This window comes from Lactuca saligna, chromosome 1 (assembly GCF_052625555.1).
Source record: "Lactuca saligna cultivar CGN05327 chromosome 1, ASM5262555v1, whole genome shotgun sequence".
In the NCBI taxonomy this organism is placed as follows: Eukaryota; Viridiplantae; Streptophyta; class Magnoliopsida; order Asterales; family Asteraceae; genus Lactuca; species Lactuca saligna.
In genome coordinates, this window is record NC_136417.1 from 13,563,463 (window position 1) to 13,584,731 (window position 21,269).

Below are 21,269 nucleotides of genomic sequence, written 5' to 3' on the forward strand. Positions count from 1 at the left end.
TGAGGGTCGGGAATGGCATGTCAGACTCGCATTGAGCGTTAGTGGTATTCAGTCCGAGGACTGATCAAGCCGGGGAGCAAGCCAGACATAAGCCGTGGGCCCAGGGGGCAAACCAGACTTATGTTGTGGGCTCAGGGGTAATCTTGCTTGTTAGCTATGGACCCATTGTAAGTTATTATTATATTTGTGCTAATTATTTGTGTATTGGTATTTTAGGGGAACTCACTAAGCTTTGGGCTTACAGTTTTAGATTATGTTTCAGGTACCTCAGAGGATAACGGGAAGGCGAAGGCGTAGGCGTGATCGTGTACCTCTTAATGTTTTGTTTCATGATTTTGGGATTACTCTGATATTAAACATGTTTTGAAAACTATTTGTAAACAATGATGGTTTTGGGTTGTTTTAAAAGTTTCAAATTTTCATTAATTTTATGAATGTTGCAATTTCTGTGTGTATAGATGGGTTGTACAAAACTGCACCTGTCCTAATTTGCTTCCGATTGTATAGACATTGTTGAAGGATTAATGTTTTTTGCTTGAGTACCCAATTGGGTTGTGGGTTCGATTGATGGTGGTGAAATTGATTATTTCACTAAAACATAAACACAATAAGAAAAACGTTTTTAAAGCCCAAGTATTAACTGTGTGTGTGTTCTTTTTAGGATAGGGGGGAGAGAGAGAGAGAGATGTTTTTTAGTAATAAAACTTTAAATTAAATAGAAAAAAAACATAAAAATTATACCTGAATGATATTTTAGTCTTTTTAGTTTTCAGATGGGCCAAAACCTCAAATAAATTAGCTCAAAAGGACCACCGATTCAAAATGTCATGGTTTGGACAAAAAAAATACATACCATAGAGACCATGTTTTGTCATAATTAAATTATTGTTGCTTTGTTTGCATCTAAATGACATCTCCAATTAAATTTATGTTAGATTTCTAGGTTTAAATTTGTATAACATCCAAAATCAGATTTTAACAATGTTTTATTTTTGTGTTTTTCACTTTTAAATATATGTGGCGGTGTATTTACACATAAAGAAAGAGTGATATAAGGGCAAACTTGTATAGAAAAATAAGAGATGAAAAAGATGAAGTGGAAGTGGCGTGAGTAATTTTATTTAAGAACTAGAAAGGTTACCCCCGCTACGCGGGGGCCAGAAGCTTCAATATTATTTTCGAATCGATAAACATGACAGACGTAGAAAGTGCAAGGATGAAAAGCCCGAAATTTTCTCCGGACCGTTTTTTTTTCATGTTTTTATGAAAAAATGTAAAAGTTTTGATTGCAAGGATCAGAAGTTTCAAAACGGTTAAAGAATTAAAGAGGCAGAAATTAACAAATTTTTAGAAAATTGATCAAAGTTTTCAAACCGTTAAAGTTTTGTGACCAAACTTTAAATATTAAAAGGTTCATAAAAAGTGTAAAATATATTGATTGCAAGGACCAAAAATATCAAAATAGATAAAGAATGAACAGCAAAATGCAGTGACCATTTCTACTAAAAAAAATACCCAGTTTACTATTCGTAAACTTCATATATATATATATATATATATATATATATATATATATATATATATATATATATATATTAATTATGCAAAAATAGATGAAACGAAATTTAAACATAACAGAAAAAATAGACATTTCAAGTCCGATGCCGATCAATCCACAATCAAACAAGTCTAAAAGGAACGTATCCGCAAGTTTTTCAAAGTTTGGACGTTAGTCAAAGCAAATGACAAACCCAAAGGACCATTTTGCTATTTCGTCTATTTATGAACGTTTCTCATCAAACTATACTCACAGATAGGCCCCTTTGCGTACCAAATGTCAACGTCAAAGGAATATAGAGAAAAGTGGCAGCTTCAACACGGGATCAAAACGCTATCGTTTAGCACGTCTTACCAACATAGGGAAGAAGGTTCGTTAAGTTGCGTAAAAGCAGCCATTGATGAGGAATTAAGAAAGATCACCGAATCCACCGTGTCGGTGGAATTGCTCAATCAAATTATCACCGCCGGAGGGTAAAAGCTGATGGTAATCAAACGTTCTTAGGATTCGTTTAGCTTGAGACGACCAATCGATCGGAATGGGGGAAGGTGGAAGTCTGCCGACGATGGATCTGATGCGATCAGAGCCAATGCAGTTAGCTCGGATCATAATCCCCATGGAATCTGCTCATCGAACCATTTCGTACCTCGGTGACCTGGGGCTTTTCCAGTTTAAAGATGTATGCCACTACACCTCTCATCGTTATACATGATTATAATTACGACGATAACAATTTGTCGATTTTACCTGTTTATCTATCAAATTAATCGGCATTATGATTATTTCAGTTTTCGGAAATCGTTTGGAGCTTAGGAACTCGTTTAGGTTTATATAATTAACCAGTCTGTGCTTTATATCGACTGAAGCGATATGATCTCCTCCTCTCCTTTCTGATGTGGTGTTTAAATCATTATAGACTGCTCGTTTTTACTTAATAATTACTTTTACGAATACGTTGATGCATGATCCATTATGCTACATATGTCTCATTTAATGTATCTTCGAGATTGTATTGCTAACAGTGTTTATGCATCAAATCCAACCAAAATTATATACATTTCAGTTTTTTGAAAATCTTCTCTAGTTAAGATTCGTGTCTGGATCTTCCGTTTGATAATTTCCTTTTCTTTATTCTTGTTATGTGGATAGCTCAACACAGGAAAAAGCCCTTTCCAGAGGACATTCGCCACTCAGGTATGTTCATTGTCTGTCACCTCAATTATCAATGACCAGTCATTTTCACTATACCTGCATGATGTGATTTTCTCTTTTTGGCTCCTGATTGAGATGACTTTTATTTGTTTCATTCTATAAACTTTCTTGATATAGATTAAAAGGTCTGGGGAGATGGCTCGCAGGCTACGTTTTTTCAAGGATCAGATGATGAAGGCTGGTCTTTTTGCCTCATCATGGCCTTCATATGGTTCAGAGTATAGTCTAGACGAATTAGAGGTAAGTGAAATCACTAACATCCATTAATACTTATCAGGTTATAGCTCCATTTAACATATATTGGGGATGATTTTTGTAGGTGAAACTTGGAGAACTTGAAGCTGAACTGACAGAAATGAATGCCAACACTGAAAAATTGCAGCGTGCCTATAATGAACTTCTGGAATATAAGCTTGTCTTGCAGAAGGTGATGATACAAATTGATATTATCATCTATCCATTATTATTATTATTATCAATGCTTTAAAACTAAAGAATGTTGCTTTCTTTATTTCAGGCTAGTGAGTTTTTCCATCGTGCTCAAAGCAGTGCTACATCTCAACAGAGAGAATATGGAGATCGCCTTGTTGAAGGATCAATGGACAGTCCTCTCTTATTAGAACAAGTACTCATTTTTATTTCATGCTTCATGTTGGTTTCTGTTGCATTATATCTATATTATATTTCATTGTTTCATAACATCCCATCCTTCTAATTTTCATATTTGTAGGAAATGACTACTGATATTTCAAAGCAAGTTAAGCTTGGATTTGTAAGTGGTCTTGTCCCAAGAGATAAATCAATGGCCTTTGAAAGGATCCTATTTCGTGCAACCAGGGGTAATGTTTTCTTGAAGCAAGATGTTGTTCAAGAACCTGTTTGTGATCCTGTGCAAGGAGAGAAGGTTATCAATAAAATTTATATAACATTAACATTTTTGTAAACTTAAATTGCTTCTGAAAGTTAAAACCAGTACTAATACTTTATTTTATAGGTGGAGAAGAATGTTTTTGTGGTATTTTATTCTGGAGAAAGGGCAAAAAACAAGGTTTTGAAGATATGTGATGCATTTGGAGCAAATCGTTATCCCTTTACAGATGATATAGGAAAACGACAACAAATGATTACTGAGGTATGTGCATAAAACTAAGAAGCTTCTTATGAGTATATGAAAGTATATAAAATAGCTTGTAATCTGAACAATGTAAGTTTGAACCTTTAGGTATCTGGAAAACTTTCAGAGCTAAAAACCACCATTGATGTTGGAATTTTACACTGGAGTAGTGTGGTACAGTCTATTGCTAATCAATTTGATCAGTGGAACAATTTGGTAAGTTTCAGTGTTTCACTGGAGTCTATTCGTCTTCATCCTTGGCCTTCTAGAATCTTCTAGAAATTATCTCTTCTTAACTTGTGTTTTCAACTGATGAAGGTCAAGAAAGAAAAATCCATTTACCACACTTTGAATACTCTCAGTTTTGATGTGACAAAAAAGTGCCTTGTGGCAGAAGGCTGGTGTCCTGTTTTTGCTACAAGTCAGGTATTTCGCCTTATTTCCATCAATAATATTCTTCAACTCATGATACTTATAACTTTTAAAGAACATTAAATGATTTTGGGATGCTTATTTTTGCAGATCCAAAATGCTTTACAAAAGGCAACAATTGATAGTAACTCACAGGTTGGAGCTATATTGGAGATTCTGCATGCTAAGGAATCACCCCCCACATATTTTCGCACAAATAAATTTACTTCTGCCTTTCAAGAGATAGTAGATGCTTATGGGTAAGTATCTGTGATATATTATATTATTTTCGGTTTTTATTCTTGCATTTAATTTAAATTATAAAGTAATCCTTTACACTTTTTAGGGTCGCAAAATATCGAGAAGCAAACCCTGGTCTATACACAATTGTTACATTCCCTTTCCTATTTGCTGTTATGTTTGGAGACTGGGGACATGGAATATGCTTATTTCTCGCAACACTATTTCTTATTATAAGGGAAAGGAAATATTCTAGTCAGGTAATATTAATTTCTTTTTGAAAAAAAAAAAAAACACCCGCGTAGCATTTTCTTTTATTGTATTATATTAATATATATATTTTTTTCTATGGGTAACTAACAGAAACTAGGAGACATAATGGAAATGGCATTTGGTGGTCGTTATGTCATCATAATGATGTCGATTTTCTCAATTTACACTGGATTTATTTATAACGAGTTTTTCTCTGTGCCATTTGAACTTTTTGGGCGCTCTGCTTATGATTGTCGTGATCCTTCCTGCAAGTATGGAATATGAAATCCTTTTTTCTTTTTAAATATATTATTAAACTTTTTTCTTTACCACTTTATTTTTTAAACATTTGAGTTCAATTTTAGGGATGCTACTACCATTGGAATGATTAAGGTCCGGGAAACTTACCCGTTTGGTGTGGATCCTATTTGGCATGGAACACGAAGTGAATTACCGTTTCTTAACTCCCTGAAAATGAAAATGTCGATTTTACTCGGAGTTGCTCAGATGAATCTTGGAATTATTTTGAGCTACTACAATGCTAAGTTTTTCAAAAATGATATTAATATCTGGTAAGATATTTGTGATTGAAGCATATTGATACCTGTCAGATGTTGACACAAAATTGCAATTTTTTTTGTCCCACCCAAAAAAGGTGGGACAAGGACTCGCTTCGATTTTGTCTGTGCAAAAGACATAAATGCCCTCCGAATCTTCCATCATCGAAATGTCTTGGCTATTACTGTGTAAAAGACATAAATGCCCTTCTCATATGTTGAGGTTACCAAGCATGGATATGATTTTCAGGTACCAATTTGTTCCCCAGATGATATTTTTAAACAGTTTATTCGGCTACCTTTCTTTGCTCATCATTGTGAAATGGTGCACTGGTTCACAAGCTGATTTATACCATATACTGATATACATGTTCCTTAGTCCCATGGATGATTTAGGAGAAAATCAGCTTTTTTGGGGCCAAAAATATCTTCAGGTTTCATTATCTCTTATTTATTAGCTTCATTATTTTTTTTATAAATGAAATCATAATTCATAAATAACTGAAATCGTACTGCTAGATACTACTACTTTTGTCAGCACTTGTTGCTGTACCATGGATGTTGATCCCCAAGCCACTTCTATTGAAGAAGCAATACGAGGAAGTAAGTAAAATCCCAATTCTTTCTCCAATTTTCTTTTTCTTTTTTTGTTTGCATTAGGATTCATGTTGACCTTGTTTACCAGAGACACCAAGGTCAAACCTATGCACCACTTCACAGCCTTGATGAAAATATTGAATCAGAGACATACGAATCCCATGGTGGGCATGAGGAGTTTGAGTTCAGTGAAGTATTGGTGCATCAATTAATTCATACCATTGAATTTGTTCTTGGCTCAGTGTCTAACACAGCCTCTTATCTTCGTCTCTGGGCTCTAAGGTCACCTACCAAATTCTCTCTCTCTTCCCATAAACTCTTACGTAGACTAAATTACATTTTTGTTTTCTTTTGTTACCAGTTTAGCACACTCGGAACTTTCCAGTGTATTTTACGAAAAGGTCCTCCTTCTTGCCTGGGGGTAAGTCATTTATTTATACAATAAATACAGTGTTGTTATATTTGTGATGTGTGATAAAGGAAATAATGATTTGTGAGTGCAGATATAACAGTGTGGTTATACTTATAATTGGCATAATCGTATTTGTTTTTGCAACTGTGGGTGTGCTGCTTGTGATGGAAACTTTGAGTGCTTTCTTGCATGCTTTGAGGCTTCACTGGGTTGAATTCCAGAACAAGTTTTATGAGGGAGATGGCTACAAATTCGATCCCTTTTCATTTGCTTCTGTTGGTGAAGAAGATGATTGATTTGATACACACTTTTTCAAGCCACCTACCCCTAAACAAACTTACTCAGAGGTGGTTTGGTTCCCTATTAGCTATAGTTATTCTTTAGATTCTTTTGTATGTATTTGCAATTGCAAGCTTTTCTTAAGTTAAAGGTTTTATACCTTGTTTTCTATTTAGAACCACAGAATGAATGTTCACTCCAACATTCCACAATCTTATTCAAGTTGTTGCACTATGGAACTTGTAAATTAGGGGTGATTTTCACCCTTAATTTCTACTTCAATTATTTTACAAGTTTATTAGGATAATAAAAATGTTTGGATATTACTTGATTTATCTTATATTAGTTGATATTGATATTTGTTATCTTCTTTTTCTTTTATTCTTTGCATTGTCACTTTTTTTTCCTAACTAAAATAATAAACGGATGAGAAACAGCCCAATACTTTGGATATCCAAATCCAACCAATAATTAATCCGTCCAAGCCAATTGTCTGGAGAGCAATCAGTCTTATTTAAATTGATTACTGAAACAGTCTTTGAATTCTTATTCAATTCTTCTGTTTGATTTTACAAACTCCATCATAAACCAACTATATTGGAATATTTAATCAACATATTGTGATATTAGTTCTCATACAATAATAAATCTTTAAATAGTTTTATACACAAAAAATATTGGGTTGAACCAATACATTTTTACATCAAATATCAAAATGCTAGGCAAACCTCACAAGTGTACCTCATCAATTCTTAACACACATATAGACAAGCATTTTATGATTATAAATAAAATAAAATTGAATCATATCGATAATCCAAGCAACTTTCCTTCAATGTTCAAAGGACTCATGAAGTTGAGATTTTCTCTATCTAAACTAGTTTCTCTCTATAATCAACTTGTAGGCAAATGAGTAAATGAGGACATATGATTTAATATTTACATATTGAAATTCATGAATTTTGGCCTTCATCTTCAAAACTATATATGTTAACCCTCTAAAAGGATGCCACCACTAGAAAGATTCTTCACCTACTTGAGGGCAAGGTTGTTAAGATCGGATTATTACCTAAGACCGTTTTGCATTTTACAAGATGGTGACAGTAAGATCGAAACGATTCATAATATCATGCCAAAATAAACTAGTCTTCATATTTATTTGTGTAGTACTCATTACAATTTGCTATTGATTAAAACATCGATATTAGAATTAACTTTACTTTTTTAGGCATTAACCATAATTTTTGTCCTACTGCAAAAATTAAGAAGAAAATATAAAAAAAAAAAAAAAAAAAAAAAAAAAAACAAAATAATTGTAATCATATATAACTAAAGCCATAATATCATAAAGAGAATATCACTAGTGTCATGATATTCAGACTAATTCAAGATAAATGGATGAAATGGTGATGCTCAATGAGACTTTTCATCCTGTGACACACAATGCTCGATTTTCAAGTTGTATGGATGAAATTTTGACTCTAAAATATAATGAAAACTAAAGATGTAGGATCTGATTGGGTTAAGAACTTAATATCCTAGTCGGGATTTTAAGATCTCTATATATATCTTGCTTTAGATAGATACTAACATGATTAAGATCGTTTTTCGCTTGTAGCCTTGTAGGATCTTAAGGTTAAGATCGGATCTTAGCAACTATGCTTGAGGGTGTTCCGTAAATATATGGACATTCATGGAGCCTCTACGGAACATGCTAGAAACATCACCACATTGTACAAACAAACAAAAGTGATTTGGCCTATGAATGATACTTTTAGTTTAAGCAACGCTCAACTCTTCCATTTTCTTTATATGACTACATTCTTTATATGACGTAAAAACGTGGCACATTATAAATTTTGCAAGATATGAATTGATACTATATCTTGATACAATTAATTTTAGGATTTAAAACATAGAGTATTTCTAAATATATTTAGAAGATATCATAGTTTGTCCATAGAACTCGTGCAGTTTTTGTTAATCAAAATTGACATAGCTCTGAGCATTGAAGATTTACACCCTGCTCCTGAGTATCACTTAACGAAAGAAGAGAACAGAAGTGAGAAGAGAAGATTGGGTGCTCCCTAGTTTTTTTTTTTTTTTTTTTTTTTTTTTGAAGAGAAGAGATAAAGAGAACAGATTTGGGAGGATTTGTACCGTTCCAAACTTTCCTCCCAAAATGGGCGGAATTGAAGAGAAAGAAAACGCCTGGAAGATAAAAGGTTAGATTATGACCAAAATACCCTTTAGCCTAATAATAAAAGGATATCTTCCCTCATTCTACCTGATTGTTCAGCTTTTTGCCTCGTCTTCTTCTCTGTTACAAACACAGGTACCCAATTTCTTCTTCTTCTTATTTTTTTGTTATTCTTCTGTCTTCTATTCTACCTGTGTTTCAAAGAGACTATCATGTTATCTAATCTGTATTCCAAGATGATGACATAATTTTAAGCAGTCGGGGTTTAGTAATTTGAGTTTCAAAAAGGTTCAGGTAAAACTGATCTAATTTACTTTAGATAGTGTCATAGTGCAATTTGGTATATTTTACTTGTTTTCTACTCGATGTGTATTTGGTATCACCATGTAAGATAAAGTTTGACCATGTGTTCCAAAACATAACAATAGTGATACACTGTTTTGATTGTTAATGCCCCAACTTTAAAGATGATGTAATCAGATTTGTTATATCAATGTCACATTTAGAAATAACAAGTTATCAATGGTTGTCACAAGTTTTATATCCATAATCAGGAAAAAAGTGGTCCCATATTCTTGTAGATCTTATTATCCTTGTGAATTGTTTGGTATTTGTAGTTGTCACAAGTTTTATATCCATAATCATTCATTACTACATGTATCCTATAAGTATGAATAATTTTAAAGCATTAAGTTTGTATCAATAGGGTCTTAATAAATAATCTCACTTTAGAAAAAAGTTTGTATTAATGGGGTCTTAATAAATATTCTCTAATTGAAGCTAATTACATGTTATTTTTATCAGAATGACTGTTTTCCCCTTGAATTACATTCAATTAATCAACATGACTGTTTTGCCCCTGGATTACATTTAACTTTTATAACAAAATAAAGTTTATTAATTATAATTAATAAATCAACTCTTTATAATTACATGTTATTTTTATCAATGTTGTTTTAATTTAACTCAAAATATTTGATCATGTATCAGAAAAAGGGATTATTTCATATATAGTCCTTATCGATACTCCGGTACTCAACCCTACTCATGCTTTAAGAGCTCGACAATTGCAAGTCGTTAACTTGATTTGCTTGTTGTTGACTATATTACACAACGTAATATGGCCAACAAAAGCGGGTTAGGTTACCCACTAGAAAAGTTATTTTAGAAAGACAAGATGTACGGGAAGAGTTGCTACACAATCTTTTAGAAGGTAGTCAATGTCGTGACCTTATTCGTATGAGTGAAAACGCTTTTAGGAGATTGTGTGAAATCTTACAAACTGTAGGTGGTCTACGACGTACGCAACGCATGTCCGTTGAGGAACATGTTGCTAGATTTTTGCATATTGTAAGTAATGATTTGCGAACTCGGTTTACCTCGTGGATGTATCGTCGCTCTAGATCAACAACGAGTAGGTGCTTCCATAGAGTATTACGATCGATTATAGCAATAGAAGGTCTTTATATTCAGCAACCTACAGGTGATGTTGTCCCGAGAGAAATTCAAGAAAGTAGGAGATTTTATCCTTTTTTCAAGGATTGTATAGGGGCAATAAATGGAACACATGTTCGTGTCCATGGGCCTAATAGAGATGCCCCTAGATACCGTGGTCGTAAGGGATACCCGACAATAAATGTATTAGCTTCTTGTACATTTGATTTGAAGTTTATGTATGTGTTAACGGGTTGGGAGGGTACTGCATTCGACTCGAGAATAATAAAGAATGCATTTACTAGAAATGACAAACTACTAATTCCATCAGGTAATTTATTAAACCAATGTAATTTCAATATCTAATATTTTTCAATAATATTGATTAAGCTCTTTATAGGTAAATACTATTTAGTAGATGGGGGTTTGCCTCATAAGAATAAACTAATGGCGCCATATAGAGGTGTTAGATATCATTTAAAAGAGTACTCCATGCGTGGTCCACAAAATTCTAAAGAGTTGTTTAACCTTCGTCATGCTTCCTTACGTAACACCATTGAGCGAGCTTTTGGTGTCCTTAAAAGAAGGTTTCCTATCATTCGAAGTACAACAAAACCATTTTACTCTTGTGAAACACAATCTGCCATATTTTTGGCATGTTGTATTCTACACAACTTTTTATTAGATGGAGACCGCGACATAAATCTTGAAGATGAGGTGACGCAGGAGATCTTAAACGGACCACAAGAGCAAGATCGTCGTAATTCAATTGAAACAGATGAGGGTAATATAATGGTAGAGCAACTAAGGAATTCAATTGCAAATGAAATGTGGGCAAATTATTTGACACATTCAAACAATTAAATTAATATGTAAAACTAGTTTCATTTTGATACATTTTGTTTTCAATTTCACATTGTATTGATGATTGGTTTTTGAGATTAATTATGTTATTTACCCTTCATATTTTTGATTAGTATTATGCTTCATATTGTGGTCTAACAATCTAACATTCTTTAATTTTTATTCCTATGTGCAAAGTCATCATGATCAAACAGGAAGCTAGTGGTAGTGAAAAGGAACAAGTTAAATAGTCAGATAAAATGGATTATGCGTACATCCAAGCGATGATTAAACAACAAGAGACGGGCAATAGGGTGAATGGTAGTTTCACACCAAATGCATATGCTCAAATGGTTGAGGAGTTGAACACAAAGCATCAAATGGATATTACCAAAAATCATTTGAAGAATCGCTACAAAAACTTAAAAAAACATTTTTCGCAATGGTACGATCTGTTTAGGGCAATTTCATTGAGCTGATTCTCTTGGAATTCGTCTACGCAACTAATAGAAGCGGAGGAAGAAGTATGAGATAATTTAATAAAAGTAAGTGTTCTTTTTTTATTTCTATGTTATTTTTTTTAAATATTTTATGTTATCGTTTGCAATATTAATTATTTTTGTGGTGTTAAACAGTCAAAACCTGAGGCTGCATCATTAAGGACAAAAAAGATTGCATACTTCGATGAGATGTTGGTATTATTTGCAAGGGATAGGGCATCTGGTGCACATGCTAAAACAACGAAGGAAAGAAATGCCCGATTAAATGAAAATGAAAATATTCAAGTTGAAACAATTAAAGAAGTTGATGACATGTTAGCTAACAATGAAATTCATTTAGAGAACGAATATGTTGATCTTGATGATGACATTCAGGATGTTATTCCACCTCTTTTTTCACAAGAATAGTCTTTGGGTGCAAAGAAGTGTAAAAGTAAAAAGAAGAAATTTGAAGACGACGAAGAAGAAGAAGATATTAACTCAAAGATAACGAAATCGGCTGATAATGTGGTTGGTGCTATCAGGGAGGGTAATATAATTTTTGATAGAACTTATCCTCGGGAATATACAGGGGAAGAAATTTATAGAGAATTGGAGTTAGTGGGTTTGGAACCCCATGAATTACCGAGGGCTCTAAATTTTTTGGCAACAAATCAAGCAAAAGCTAGGAAATTATCCAGTTGTCCCCTTCAGATACGGATGGGTGTCCTCAAAGATATGACGGGTGCACGTGATTGAATAACCTTGGGTGATTGTTACTGGATTGATCTAATGCGTTTATGATTTTTTTTTGAGTTGTTTGTGGTTTTCGTTTTGCATCTTGAAAACAATTGAATAACATGCGGTTTTCCTTTTTACAATTTACTTTATATTATTATTATTTCCGTTCCCTTTCTTTTCTTTTCTCTCGTTGTTCTTCCTTTCTTTTCTTTTCTTTCCTTTAATAAACAAACTCGGGAGCAGGGTGTTAAAGTCACGAACTATATGTCGATCATGAAAGACGCAACAAACGGATTAACAATTTTTTTACTTTGCATATTTTGTGAACACACTATTCTTCAAAATACAACCAAAAAATCCAATATAGATTTAAAAGTATTTTACTTATTTAATTATGTTTGCAGTGCAACTTGTCCCTTTGTCGTCTCATTCTTTGTACTATTTGTACGATAATAATTAATTTAAACAAAAAAATATATTATTTCTTAAAAAAAAAATAGATAAGTATTTTAAAAAATATATACATATATTCAACCAACCAATCTCCAAATATTTTATACCTATTTTAGTCTTATCAGATTTATAATAGTGGATCAATATTCACTTGTATTTATAGAAAAGATTTACATTTTATAGTCGTAAGTCGTAACACTTTCTTGAGGGACAGAAGGCTTCCCAAAGTCCGTGCCGACATTACGGGGGTTTGTACTTTGTAGATATCCTTCAAGACTCAGAGTTCAGGGAGATATCAAATACAGGCAGACTTCAAGACTCTAGAGAGAGAAACCTTGACTCACGAACAAGAGCGAAAGAAAATACTATCTAAATCAATGGAGGACGATCAGAACACAAACCTGGAAACTGCACGAGCAGACCGATCGGTGTGGCTGATGAAGTGCCCCCTCGTTGTGGCTAAATCATGGCAAGCTATTCCGCCCGATTCTCAACAAAACCTCTCTAAGGTCGTCGTTTCTCTCGATCCTCTCCATCCCGAAGATCCGTCTTCGCTTCAGGTATGTATTAAGTTTATCAACATTTGGTTGCCGTTTTGTTTTGATCGGTCTTCGATGATTGATCATTAGTTTCTCGGTTTATGCTTTGTTGTAATCCGTTCGGAATTAGATGTTTAATTTAGTAAAGTAATGGAGTTTGGCTTGTTCAATTTGTGTTACTTTGTACAGGTATGTGCATGATTTACTGTTGTACCATTGAAACCCTAGTTTTGTGTATTGCTTTCGTTTTTGGTAACTGTGCTTTGAAAGCTTGGTGCATCTGGCCTCAAGAATCGAATTGACCAAATTGATTTTCCCATTGCAAGAAGATTACTTGTTTATTATGCACCTCGCATTTAATGGCACTAAGGTACTTCAGTCTCAGTTGGTTTCTCAAGCAATCAAGTGGATGCTTAATTGTATGATCATGGTAACTGGTAGCAAAAAGGGTTAGAAAGATTGAGGGCATTATTTGTAGAAAGTGTTAGCTGTTTTTATTAACAATTTTTTGACCTTTGTGGTTTATTGAAAGCCTATGACTTAATCTTTTATATGTTTGGTTTCCACAATCAGTTCTCAATGGAGATGGCTGGTGGTGAGATTGCAAATGTGCCAAAGAGCTATTCTTTAAATATGTTCAAGGATTTTGTTCCTATGTGCATTTTTTCTGAAGCAAACCAAGGTAAGAAAAGCTTCTTAATTCTTTTTCCCTATTAGAATTAGATTCTCAATTCTTCCAATTTGATCTGGATTCTTAATTATGGAAGTAATGCATCTGTGACTGTGAGTGTGTTTCAGGGAAGGTTGCTATGGAAGGGAAAGTTGAGCATAAGTTTGACATGAAACCCCATAACAAGAACATGGAGGAATACAGAAAGATGTGTCGTGAAAGAACAAATAAATCAATGGTTAAGAATAGACAGATACAGGTTTGTATAGAATTATAGATCCTATCTTTTTATTTTAATCAATCTTTGAAATTCAGATACAACATGATGTCTCTTTTGTTTGCTGAATAGGTGATTGATAATGACCGAGGTATGCATATGAGGCCTATGCCTGGAATGATTGGCTTGATTTCTACTAATTCTAAGGTAACATATCATCAATGTTCTTTGTATGTATTTGTGTATTTCTTGCATTTAAGCCTTAATCATCTGACAATCAGGAAAAGAAGAAGGCTACTGCTCCAGTGAAAGGGCCAGAAGTTAAGAGAACAAGAAGGGATCGTGGAGAACTTGAAGATATCATGTTTAAGCTTTTTGAAAGACAGCCTAATTGGGCTTTAAAACAGTTGGTCATAGAGACAGATCAGCCAGCTGTATGTACATTACTTTTTCACGTTGTTTTTATTTTAAAAAAATTAATATGGGTTATGGTTTAATGTTGAATGCAGCAATTCTTGAAAGAGATATTGAACGATTTGTGTGTGTACAATAAACGGGGAACCAATCAAGGAACGTATGAGCTGAAGCCAGAGTATAAGAAATCCATTGAGGATGCAGATGCTGAATAAACTCATAAATAAACCAATGGGGATCCAAACAGACTTTTTCTTTGTTCTAACTGAAACCAAACTTGTAACAAGTCTTATATCGTGCAAGAAATGAAAGAGACATATATTGCTACATGCTTTTGCATATATGATCTTGAATTGTTTGTGCAATCCTGGTTTTGGTGTCTTTCGGTTGTTGAACATAAAGCTCTCGTTTATGGAAACCGAACCATTAATTGAATGTCTGGGCTTTATTCGATTGTTTGCATGCACAACTAGTTTTATGAAGACATCTTTTGATTTGGAAGTTACAAATGTGAAGTCAAGTGCCTCACAGTGTTTGATAACATGTATCCTACTTAGAATAGTGATTGCTTCTTGTAAGATATATTTGGAGTTCATGATTGTTTATTTAAAATAGCCCTTATGTAATATATTGCTACTTATATATGATACACTAACACTTCTATGTGGATGGAGGCTTAGTGAAAATAAACTATAAAATGGAAAGTGTCAAGCTATGTGTGTCTTTGATACGATGTAAAATATATATGGAGTTCTTAGTGTTAGTATATCATATACATCGATGCGACACAATTTTTTGTCTATATATGTTGGAAGCTTATATTTTCCCATAATGACTCTTTTGGAGAGTAAGTTAAGTGTTAGTATATACGGTATACTATATATACGGTATACTGTATCGTTGCAATACGGTCATTTATGTTTATATATGTTGAAGTCTTTCATCTTTCTATTAGGGTTCTTTTGGAGAATAAACTAAGTGCATTGTTTAATGTATCTTACATTACACGATATTTATGATCTCTTTTATTTTTATATATGTTGGAATCGCATATGTCTTTTTATATATGTTGGAGTTTTCATTATTTTCATAGGAGATCTTTTGGAGGGACAGTTTTGGACTCATAAATTTTACATAGTATAAAAGTCGATGTCTCCACCCTCATGCCTTAACACATTCCAAATTATTCTCATTGACCCTCCGTCTAGGAGTGTTAGTGTATCTTATATCGGTGCGACATGGTTTTTTATGTTTATATATGTTGGAGTCTCATTCTCTCTAACATTGTATAAGAGTCGACCTTTGCACCACGATCGCTTAAATATCATTGTTTGATCTCATCGAGCCTCCATCTCTGGTGAGGAATGTTAGTATATCCCAACATTGGTGCGACAAGTTACCTTATGTCTTAATCTATATATGTTGGAGTCTCCACAAAAAACACTTTTAAAGAAACAACATTGGATTCCATATATATCTTACACTATTGACACAAAAATTGTAACTTCTATCTCACTTAAATATAGAGATGTACATATGTTGGACCAATACGTGCTAGTTGGGTTTTTGCCTCAAGTGGCCATACCAAGCCGCTCATTGGCATATGTCTGGGTTAGGGCTTAGGGGTTAGTTCTAGATCAAGGTAGTCCCGATTTATTAGAGCTCAACCTTTAGATTGAAAACCAAACTAAATGTATGCATTTGTAAGCAGTTTGATTTTGGTGTCTGGTAAATAGATTCTAGGACAACGATGGACTGAACCAAAGTATTTTGTTGTTTTTTCTTTATTGAAAGTCACATTACAATGCTATTTTTTGATCGAAAGTCAAAGTTAGTTGTTTTTTTTTTTTCTAAAAAGTCAAAATATATTGTTGTTTTCATTAAAAAACATAGTAAAATGTTATTTTTTTGATCGAGATAATCGGTACAAGGCAGGGGAACTTGACAAACCTTGAACGATCTCCAGTTCAAGTATTATATTCAATGTATTCCATCTTCTTACCGGGACACTCATGTGTTACAAGATGTGTACTCATTTCACTCTATCTATGTCATCTTTTAGGCACATACACATGTCGACCGATTACAGTGTAAGTTTTCTTGTCTAAACATTACCACTCTGCCACTAATAAAATAAACCAATTCCATAATTACCTAAGTAAATTACAAACCATTGCTGGCAAAATCGGATACTTAGGCTCCTTATCTTTCCATCACGCCAACAAATCTAGATCTGCAAATTCCACAAAACATACTTGAAGTAGTTTGTGCCCATTTAGATTTTTCATTTTAGAGATCATTATAAAATTCGATAGTTTAGGTTAGAGGTGAACATTGGGCCTGAGCTTTCGAGTTAGACCAGGCCAAACATCACCGGCTTTGAAGTGTAAAATGTTGAAGGGAACTTTTATTATTAATAGACTAAATGAAAGAACATACAGTCTAAAAATGTTGTCAGCAATAACTAGGAACAACATCATGCACGTGGTGTTTCATGTTGCTTTGAAATGATTATATCCAATATTGCAAAATTACAAACATGAAACCATTACAATAAGTATCCTCCTATTACTTGAAAAACATGAAACCTGGCATTCTCTCACTTGAAATGAAAGTAAAATGCTATAAAAAACAAACCATAAGTAGGATGCTATAATGGAAAAAAAAAAAAATGAAAAGAGAAAGCTATAATAAACAAACACTAATTACAGCTAAAATTTTCCCTATCTATAACTTATAAGCCACATCTAACCTTGGTGTCGACCCTTATACCTTCGAGCTACCCACACATAAACAAACAAATTAACCGCACTAATCCCCGCCAACATGGCATAATAATAATCAAGCTTACTCTCATCCAAATCATCTCTCAACCACCCCCCTCCCCCAGTCCCCGTCACCCCCTCCACAATCTTCACAAGCGCGCTATTCACCCAACTCCCAATCCCAATCTCACTCAAAAACAACGCCCCACAAACACTCTTCATCCCATCCGTAGCCTCATCATAAAAAAACTCCAACTGTCCCACGTAAGTAAAAGACTCCGCCCCACCCAGTATAAAAAACTGCGGGACTAACCAGAACACTGTCAGTCCCGCAGGGTCCGCGTGGGTCCTACGCATGCGTTCGACCACTGCGGCCGCGGACAATGCAAAAATGGAGATGAAGAGACCGATTCCCATTCGTTGGAGGGCGGTGAAGCCGCGGTGGTGGTTGGTTCGTTTTTGGAGGATTGGGACGATGAATTTTTCGTAAATTGGAACCGTGATGAACGCGTTTACGACTGCAAACACTTGCATGGACCCCGGTGGGATGGTGAAGTTTGGGGTGAGTTGGCGGTTTAGGATTTTGGATTGGGCTAGGAAGAAGGTTGATTGTTGGGCTAAAGAGAGGGAGAGGGCTATTGTTGAGGCCCAAACCGGGAACACTCGTAAAAATGTTTTTAATTCTTCGATTTGTGTTACGCTGCATAGTTTCCATCGGTCCGATACGTCTAGCAGTTCGGGGTCTTCCATTACCGCTGCTTTGTCCAAAAATCTGAAAACCAAAGAATTTTATTATGTCATTTCAAAAAGAAAAGAAAAAAAAAAAAAAGTATTCTTAAATTCTTTTCAAAAAGAAAAGAATTTTATTATGTCATTTCAGCTCAGGGTTTATGCAAAAAGGTTTAGTAATCCGTTTTGCAGAAACATATTAGGTAATGTAATAAAAGTACAAGTAGTACCTGTACTGAGGAGTATGAGAGAGTTTTCTTGCGCCAACGATATCCGATTCTTCGGTAGCAACTTCAAAAAGCTTAGTTTCGGGGCCCACTTGAACACCTCTAAAATGATTTCTTACGGAAACCACAAGAACTTGAATAAATCTAGTGAAGACACTCCCCATTGGTTTTTTATACCGATACATTGGAAACCCGGCTGCTAAAATCACCACGGATGCAAACATGATAGCAGTTGGAAGCCCAAAACCCCAAGCGTACCCTTTCTCCTGTTCTATATACACCATAACTGTGAGCCCTAATAAAGCTCCCACTTTGATTGAAAGAAAAAAGAAGTTGAAAAAAGTGTATTTGTATGAGAGTTCCTTCTCATCATTTTCGTCGTGTTGGTCAGCACCGAATGATGGGACATTTGGTTTGACACCACCGGTGCCTAGGGCTACTAGGGCTAGGGCAGAGTAGAGGAACGCGGATTGCCCTGGGGTGGCTGTCGGGCAGTTTGATGTTTCCGTGCACGGTTTCGGGCGGAGGCTGTCCACGGATGCCGAAATCGTCAGGAGTATCATTCCCTGGTAAAATAGTAACACTGTACAACTTACTACAACTAATTAAAACAGGCTATGGCTATGATCAAACTTTTCCATTGATATAAAAAAATGTTGGCAGTTATTTGGGGGGTAATTGCGAAAAATGAAAACAGGAAGGGCACATTATACCACGAGGTAAACGGCGGATGAGAAGATAACGGTGAGGTAACGGCCCAAATAAGCATCGGCGATGAAAGCGCCGAGAAGCATAAGAAGATACGTCGCTCCCACCCAATCACTCACATGTGTGGCTGCATCTGGAAGCGATTCCTTCATCTCCTTCGTTAAATACAACACCAGACTCGCCGACACTGTAAACGCTGACAGCCTCTCCGCCGCCTCATTCGCTACAAAAAATATGGTCAACGATACTTAAACCGATGTATTAACACGATGATGAATTGATGAGATAGTAGATGAGCTTCAAATCTTCAATTGCAGTTCTAAGTGTATGCAGAAGTTTAAAAAAGGTACCGATGATGAACGGAGTAGCTTTCCATCCACCGGTTTTCCGTTTATTTGCGACTCTGCCTTTGAAATCAAGACTTCCATTGGTCACGAAATCCAGCGACGACGACAACGGAAGAGTTGCATCTGATTCGGAAACCATCGTTGTTGAATCGGTGGTTCCGAGTAACTGATAACTCATGGATTGATTTGAATTAGAAGACTATTAATACAATAAATGTGATCACAGGTGAGAAACGGATTGAATCCTTTTCTGAGGAAATTAAACTCGTGATTTTGTCAGGGTTCAGATATGTCCCGATTCAGTGAATCATTTGGGTCTACTCCTATCGATTCCACTACTAACTACCAAAATTGCGAGAAGAAAAAATACGATTGAGCGTAATTTGTTGAAAAACAAGGAAACCTAGATATTGGGAGACCTTTCTATTTTCCTGTGATTATCTGGAAAAAAGATCACACCCTTCTCTTTTATTTATTTAAAGATAAAAATATATAATTGGTAAAATAAAATGTATAAATATTTCTTTTAAGGTAATTGTTTTTATTTCGTAGGTGTTTAATCTAAAGTTTTTGCTTAAGAAAAAAGGGGGAGTTTGGCCTAAATCTACGTCATAATCATATCATTGACAAATCTTTAAATATTGATCTCATGTAAAAAAGATGTATCGAATATTATCCTTTCATTTAATGTCAATTAATTATGAATCTTTATCATTCAAGAAACGTATACGAAATATACTTAGTTTATTTGATCTTGATTTGAGTTAAAATAGAATGCATAAACATTAGTTTTTAAATTACGCATAGCTTCCATAGTGATTTTTAGTTGGAAAAGAAATTGGATGGATAAAGATAAGGCTTTGTAATTAAATTATGATTGTTAGACAAAACACATTATTTAATTTAAAAGATAAATTAAAAAAAAAAAAGGAAGAAGATAACATAAAGATTTGAAAATGGTTTAATTCTGAAACCCGATTTTGCAAATAATGGCCGAAATAGTGATTCCAAAGCTGTGGCCAAAATAGAAGATTTCAATTTTCAAACTTACTTACATTTTTAAGATTGAGGGGACAAAAATGTAATTATACCAAACTTGGCAAAAACATTAAAAAACAGAGGGGGACGCGGATCTCTTCTTCTTGACCCGGTCACATGACCCGATCCATCACTAATATCAACTCACTCAGAGCTCAATTCTTGCTTAATCCGCCATTGAATTTGAGTATTTGACCAATTTCGACTACCAGTACATGCATGATCATTTAATCTACCGTTTTCTTTTTATTTTTGATTAACAAAAAATCAACCTACAACTTACATTCGATCAGAAACTAGCTTTTTAGTTCAAGAAATTACATGAATGTTACCTTTAATTGCTGATAAACCTCGATCTGAGCCTATGTAATGTTCGAAGGATTTCTGCTTCGAATAAAAAAATCACCTTTTCTTCTGATTTTTGCTATGGATTTTACTCCTGACGCTTTGGTCTTTTTATAGAGTTAACAAAGTAAAGAATCATCAAAGATAACAATTCGAAACTGAGCCACGTAGGAGCACCGCCGTTATCCATCAACCATGCAAATCTATGAATGTCTTTTTTAAGTATATTATAAAGTAAATTGTTGGCATAATTTATCAATTTGAAGCTTTTGCTAACATAAATAGCAATTAATTGCAACAAAATAGTGGTCTATGTGGTTTGGAACTTCATGTCCTACGTTTGATTACAAACATGGGTTCAAATTATAAAGTGAAAACTTTAAAGCGAAGCTTAATACAAATTTGGTATGCTATCTTCGTCAAGAGTAAGGAGAAGACATCATAATTATTCAAACGGACAAATTAATCTAATTCTATGTATAACAACA

The 21,269-nt window shown here is 34.3% G+C and overlaps 3 protein-coding genes and 1 pseudogene across 4 annotated transcripts; 3 read left to right on the plus strand and 1 right to left on the minus strand.

Moving 5' to 3' along the window:
• The first annotated feature begins 1,900 nt into the window (after nucleotides 1-1,900).
• LOC145011194 (V-type proton ATPase subunit a3-like) lies at nucleotides 1,901-6,997 on the plus strand. Its single transcript, XM_078969885.1, has 18 exons — nucleotides 1,901-2,237; nucleotides 2,708-2,752; nucleotides 2,888-3,010; nucleotides 3,090-3,197; nucleotides 3,288-3,395; nucleotides 3,501-3,674; nucleotides 3,765-3,902; nucleotides 3,993-4,100; nucleotides 4,203-4,310; nucleotides 4,407-4,555; nucleotides 4,642-4,795; nucleotides 4,899-5,059; nucleotides 5,153-5,359; nucleotides 5,595-5,778; nucleotides 5,864-5,947; nucleotides 6,030-6,223; nucleotides 6,303-6,362; nucleotides 6,445-6,997. The coding sequence occupies exons 1-18, from the start codon at nucleotides 2,097-2,099 to the stop codon at nucleotides 6,647-6,649; spliced, it is 2,451 nt and encodes an 816-aa protein (XP_078826011.1). The 5' UTR covers nucleotides 1,901-2,096; the 3' UTR covers nucleotides 6,650-6,997.
• Nucleotides 6,998-11,312: 4,315 nt separating this feature from the next.
• Nucleotides 11,313-12,347, plus strand: LOC145048340 (uncharacterized; annotated as a pseudogene).
• A 665-nt stretch (nucleotides 12,348-13,012) lies between these two features.
• On the plus strand, nucleotides 13,013-15,057 carry LOC145011267 (transcription initiation factor IIF subunit beta-like). Its single transcript, XM_078969988.1, has 6 exons — nucleotides 13,013-13,342; nucleotides 13,895-14,003; nucleotides 14,120-14,250; nucleotides 14,341-14,415; nucleotides 14,490-14,642; nucleotides 14,718-15,057. Exons 1-6 carry the CDS (start codon nucleotides 13,160-13,162, stop codon nucleotides 14,835-14,837), a joined length of 771 nt encoding a protein of 256 aa, XP_078826114.1. The 5' UTR covers nucleotides 13,013-13,159; the 3' UTR covers nucleotides 14,838-15,057.
• A 2,050-nt stretch (nucleotides 15,058-17,107) lies between these two features.
• LOC145011347 (protein NRT1/ PTR FAMILY 8.3-like) lies at nucleotides 17,108-20,831 on the minus strand. 2 transcript variants are annotated; one of them, XM_078970150.1, is made up of 5 exons: nucleotides 20,769-20,831; nucleotides 19,402-19,564; nucleotides 19,057-19,274; nucleotides 18,347-18,909; nucleotides 17,108-18,159 (listed from the first exon to the last, which is right to left on the minus strand). In XM_078970150.1, the coding sequence occupies exons 2-5, from the start codon at nucleotides 19,535-19,537 to the stop codon at nucleotides 17,370-17,372; spliced, it is 1,707 nt and encodes a 568-aa protein (XP_078826276.1). In that variant the 5' UTR covers nucleotides 19,538-19,564; nucleotides 20,769-20,831; the 3' UTR covers nucleotides 17,108-17,369. The 2 variants fall into 2 exon arrangements, with proteins under 2 accessions (XP_078826276.1, XP_078826211.1); XM_078970085.1 differs by lacking the exon at nucleotides 20,769-20,831 and having other exon boundaries at nucleotides 19,402-19,855.
• Between the last annotated feature and the right edge of the window lie 438 nt (nucleotides 20,832-21,269).

Bases quoted from the DNA above. Each gene is read 5' to 3' on its own strand.
- LOC145011194 (XM_078969885.1), top strand. From the start codon at position 2,097: ATGGGGGAAGGTGGAAGTCTGCCGACGATGGATCTGATGCGATCAGAG. The intron at 3,903-3,992 runs GTATGTGCATAA...TTGAACCTTTAG, and splicing joins GACAACAAATGATTACTGAG to GTATCTGGAAAACTTTCAGA. The intron at 5,060-5,152 runs GTATGGAATATG...GTTCAATTTTAG, and splicing joins TGTCGTGATCCTTCCTGCAA to GGATGCTACTACCATTGGAA.
- LOC145011267 (XM_078969988.1), top strand. From the start codon at position 13,160: ATGGAGGACGATCAGAACACAAACCTGGAAACTGCACGAGCAGACCGA. The intron at 14,251-14,340 runs GTTTGTATAGAA...TTTGCTGAATAG, and splicing joins TTAAGAATAGACAGATACAG to GTGATTGATAATGACCGAGG. The intron at 14,416-14,489 runs GTAACATATCAT...TCTGACAATCAG, and splicing joins TGATTTCTACTAATTCTAAG to GAAAAGAAGAAGGCTACTGC.
- LOC145011347 (XM_078970085.1), bottom strand. From the start codon at position 19,576: ATGAGTTATCAGTTACTCGGAACCACCGATTCAACAACGATGGTTTCC. The intron at 19,275-19,401 runs GTACCTTTTTTA...TATTTTTTGTAG, and splicing joins AGCTACTCCGTTCATCATCG to CGAATGAGGCGGCGGAGAGG. The intron at 18,160-18,346 runs GTACTACTTGTA...TTTGGTTTTCAG, and splicing joins TCTCATACTCCTCAGTACAG to ATTTTTGGACAAAGCAGCGG.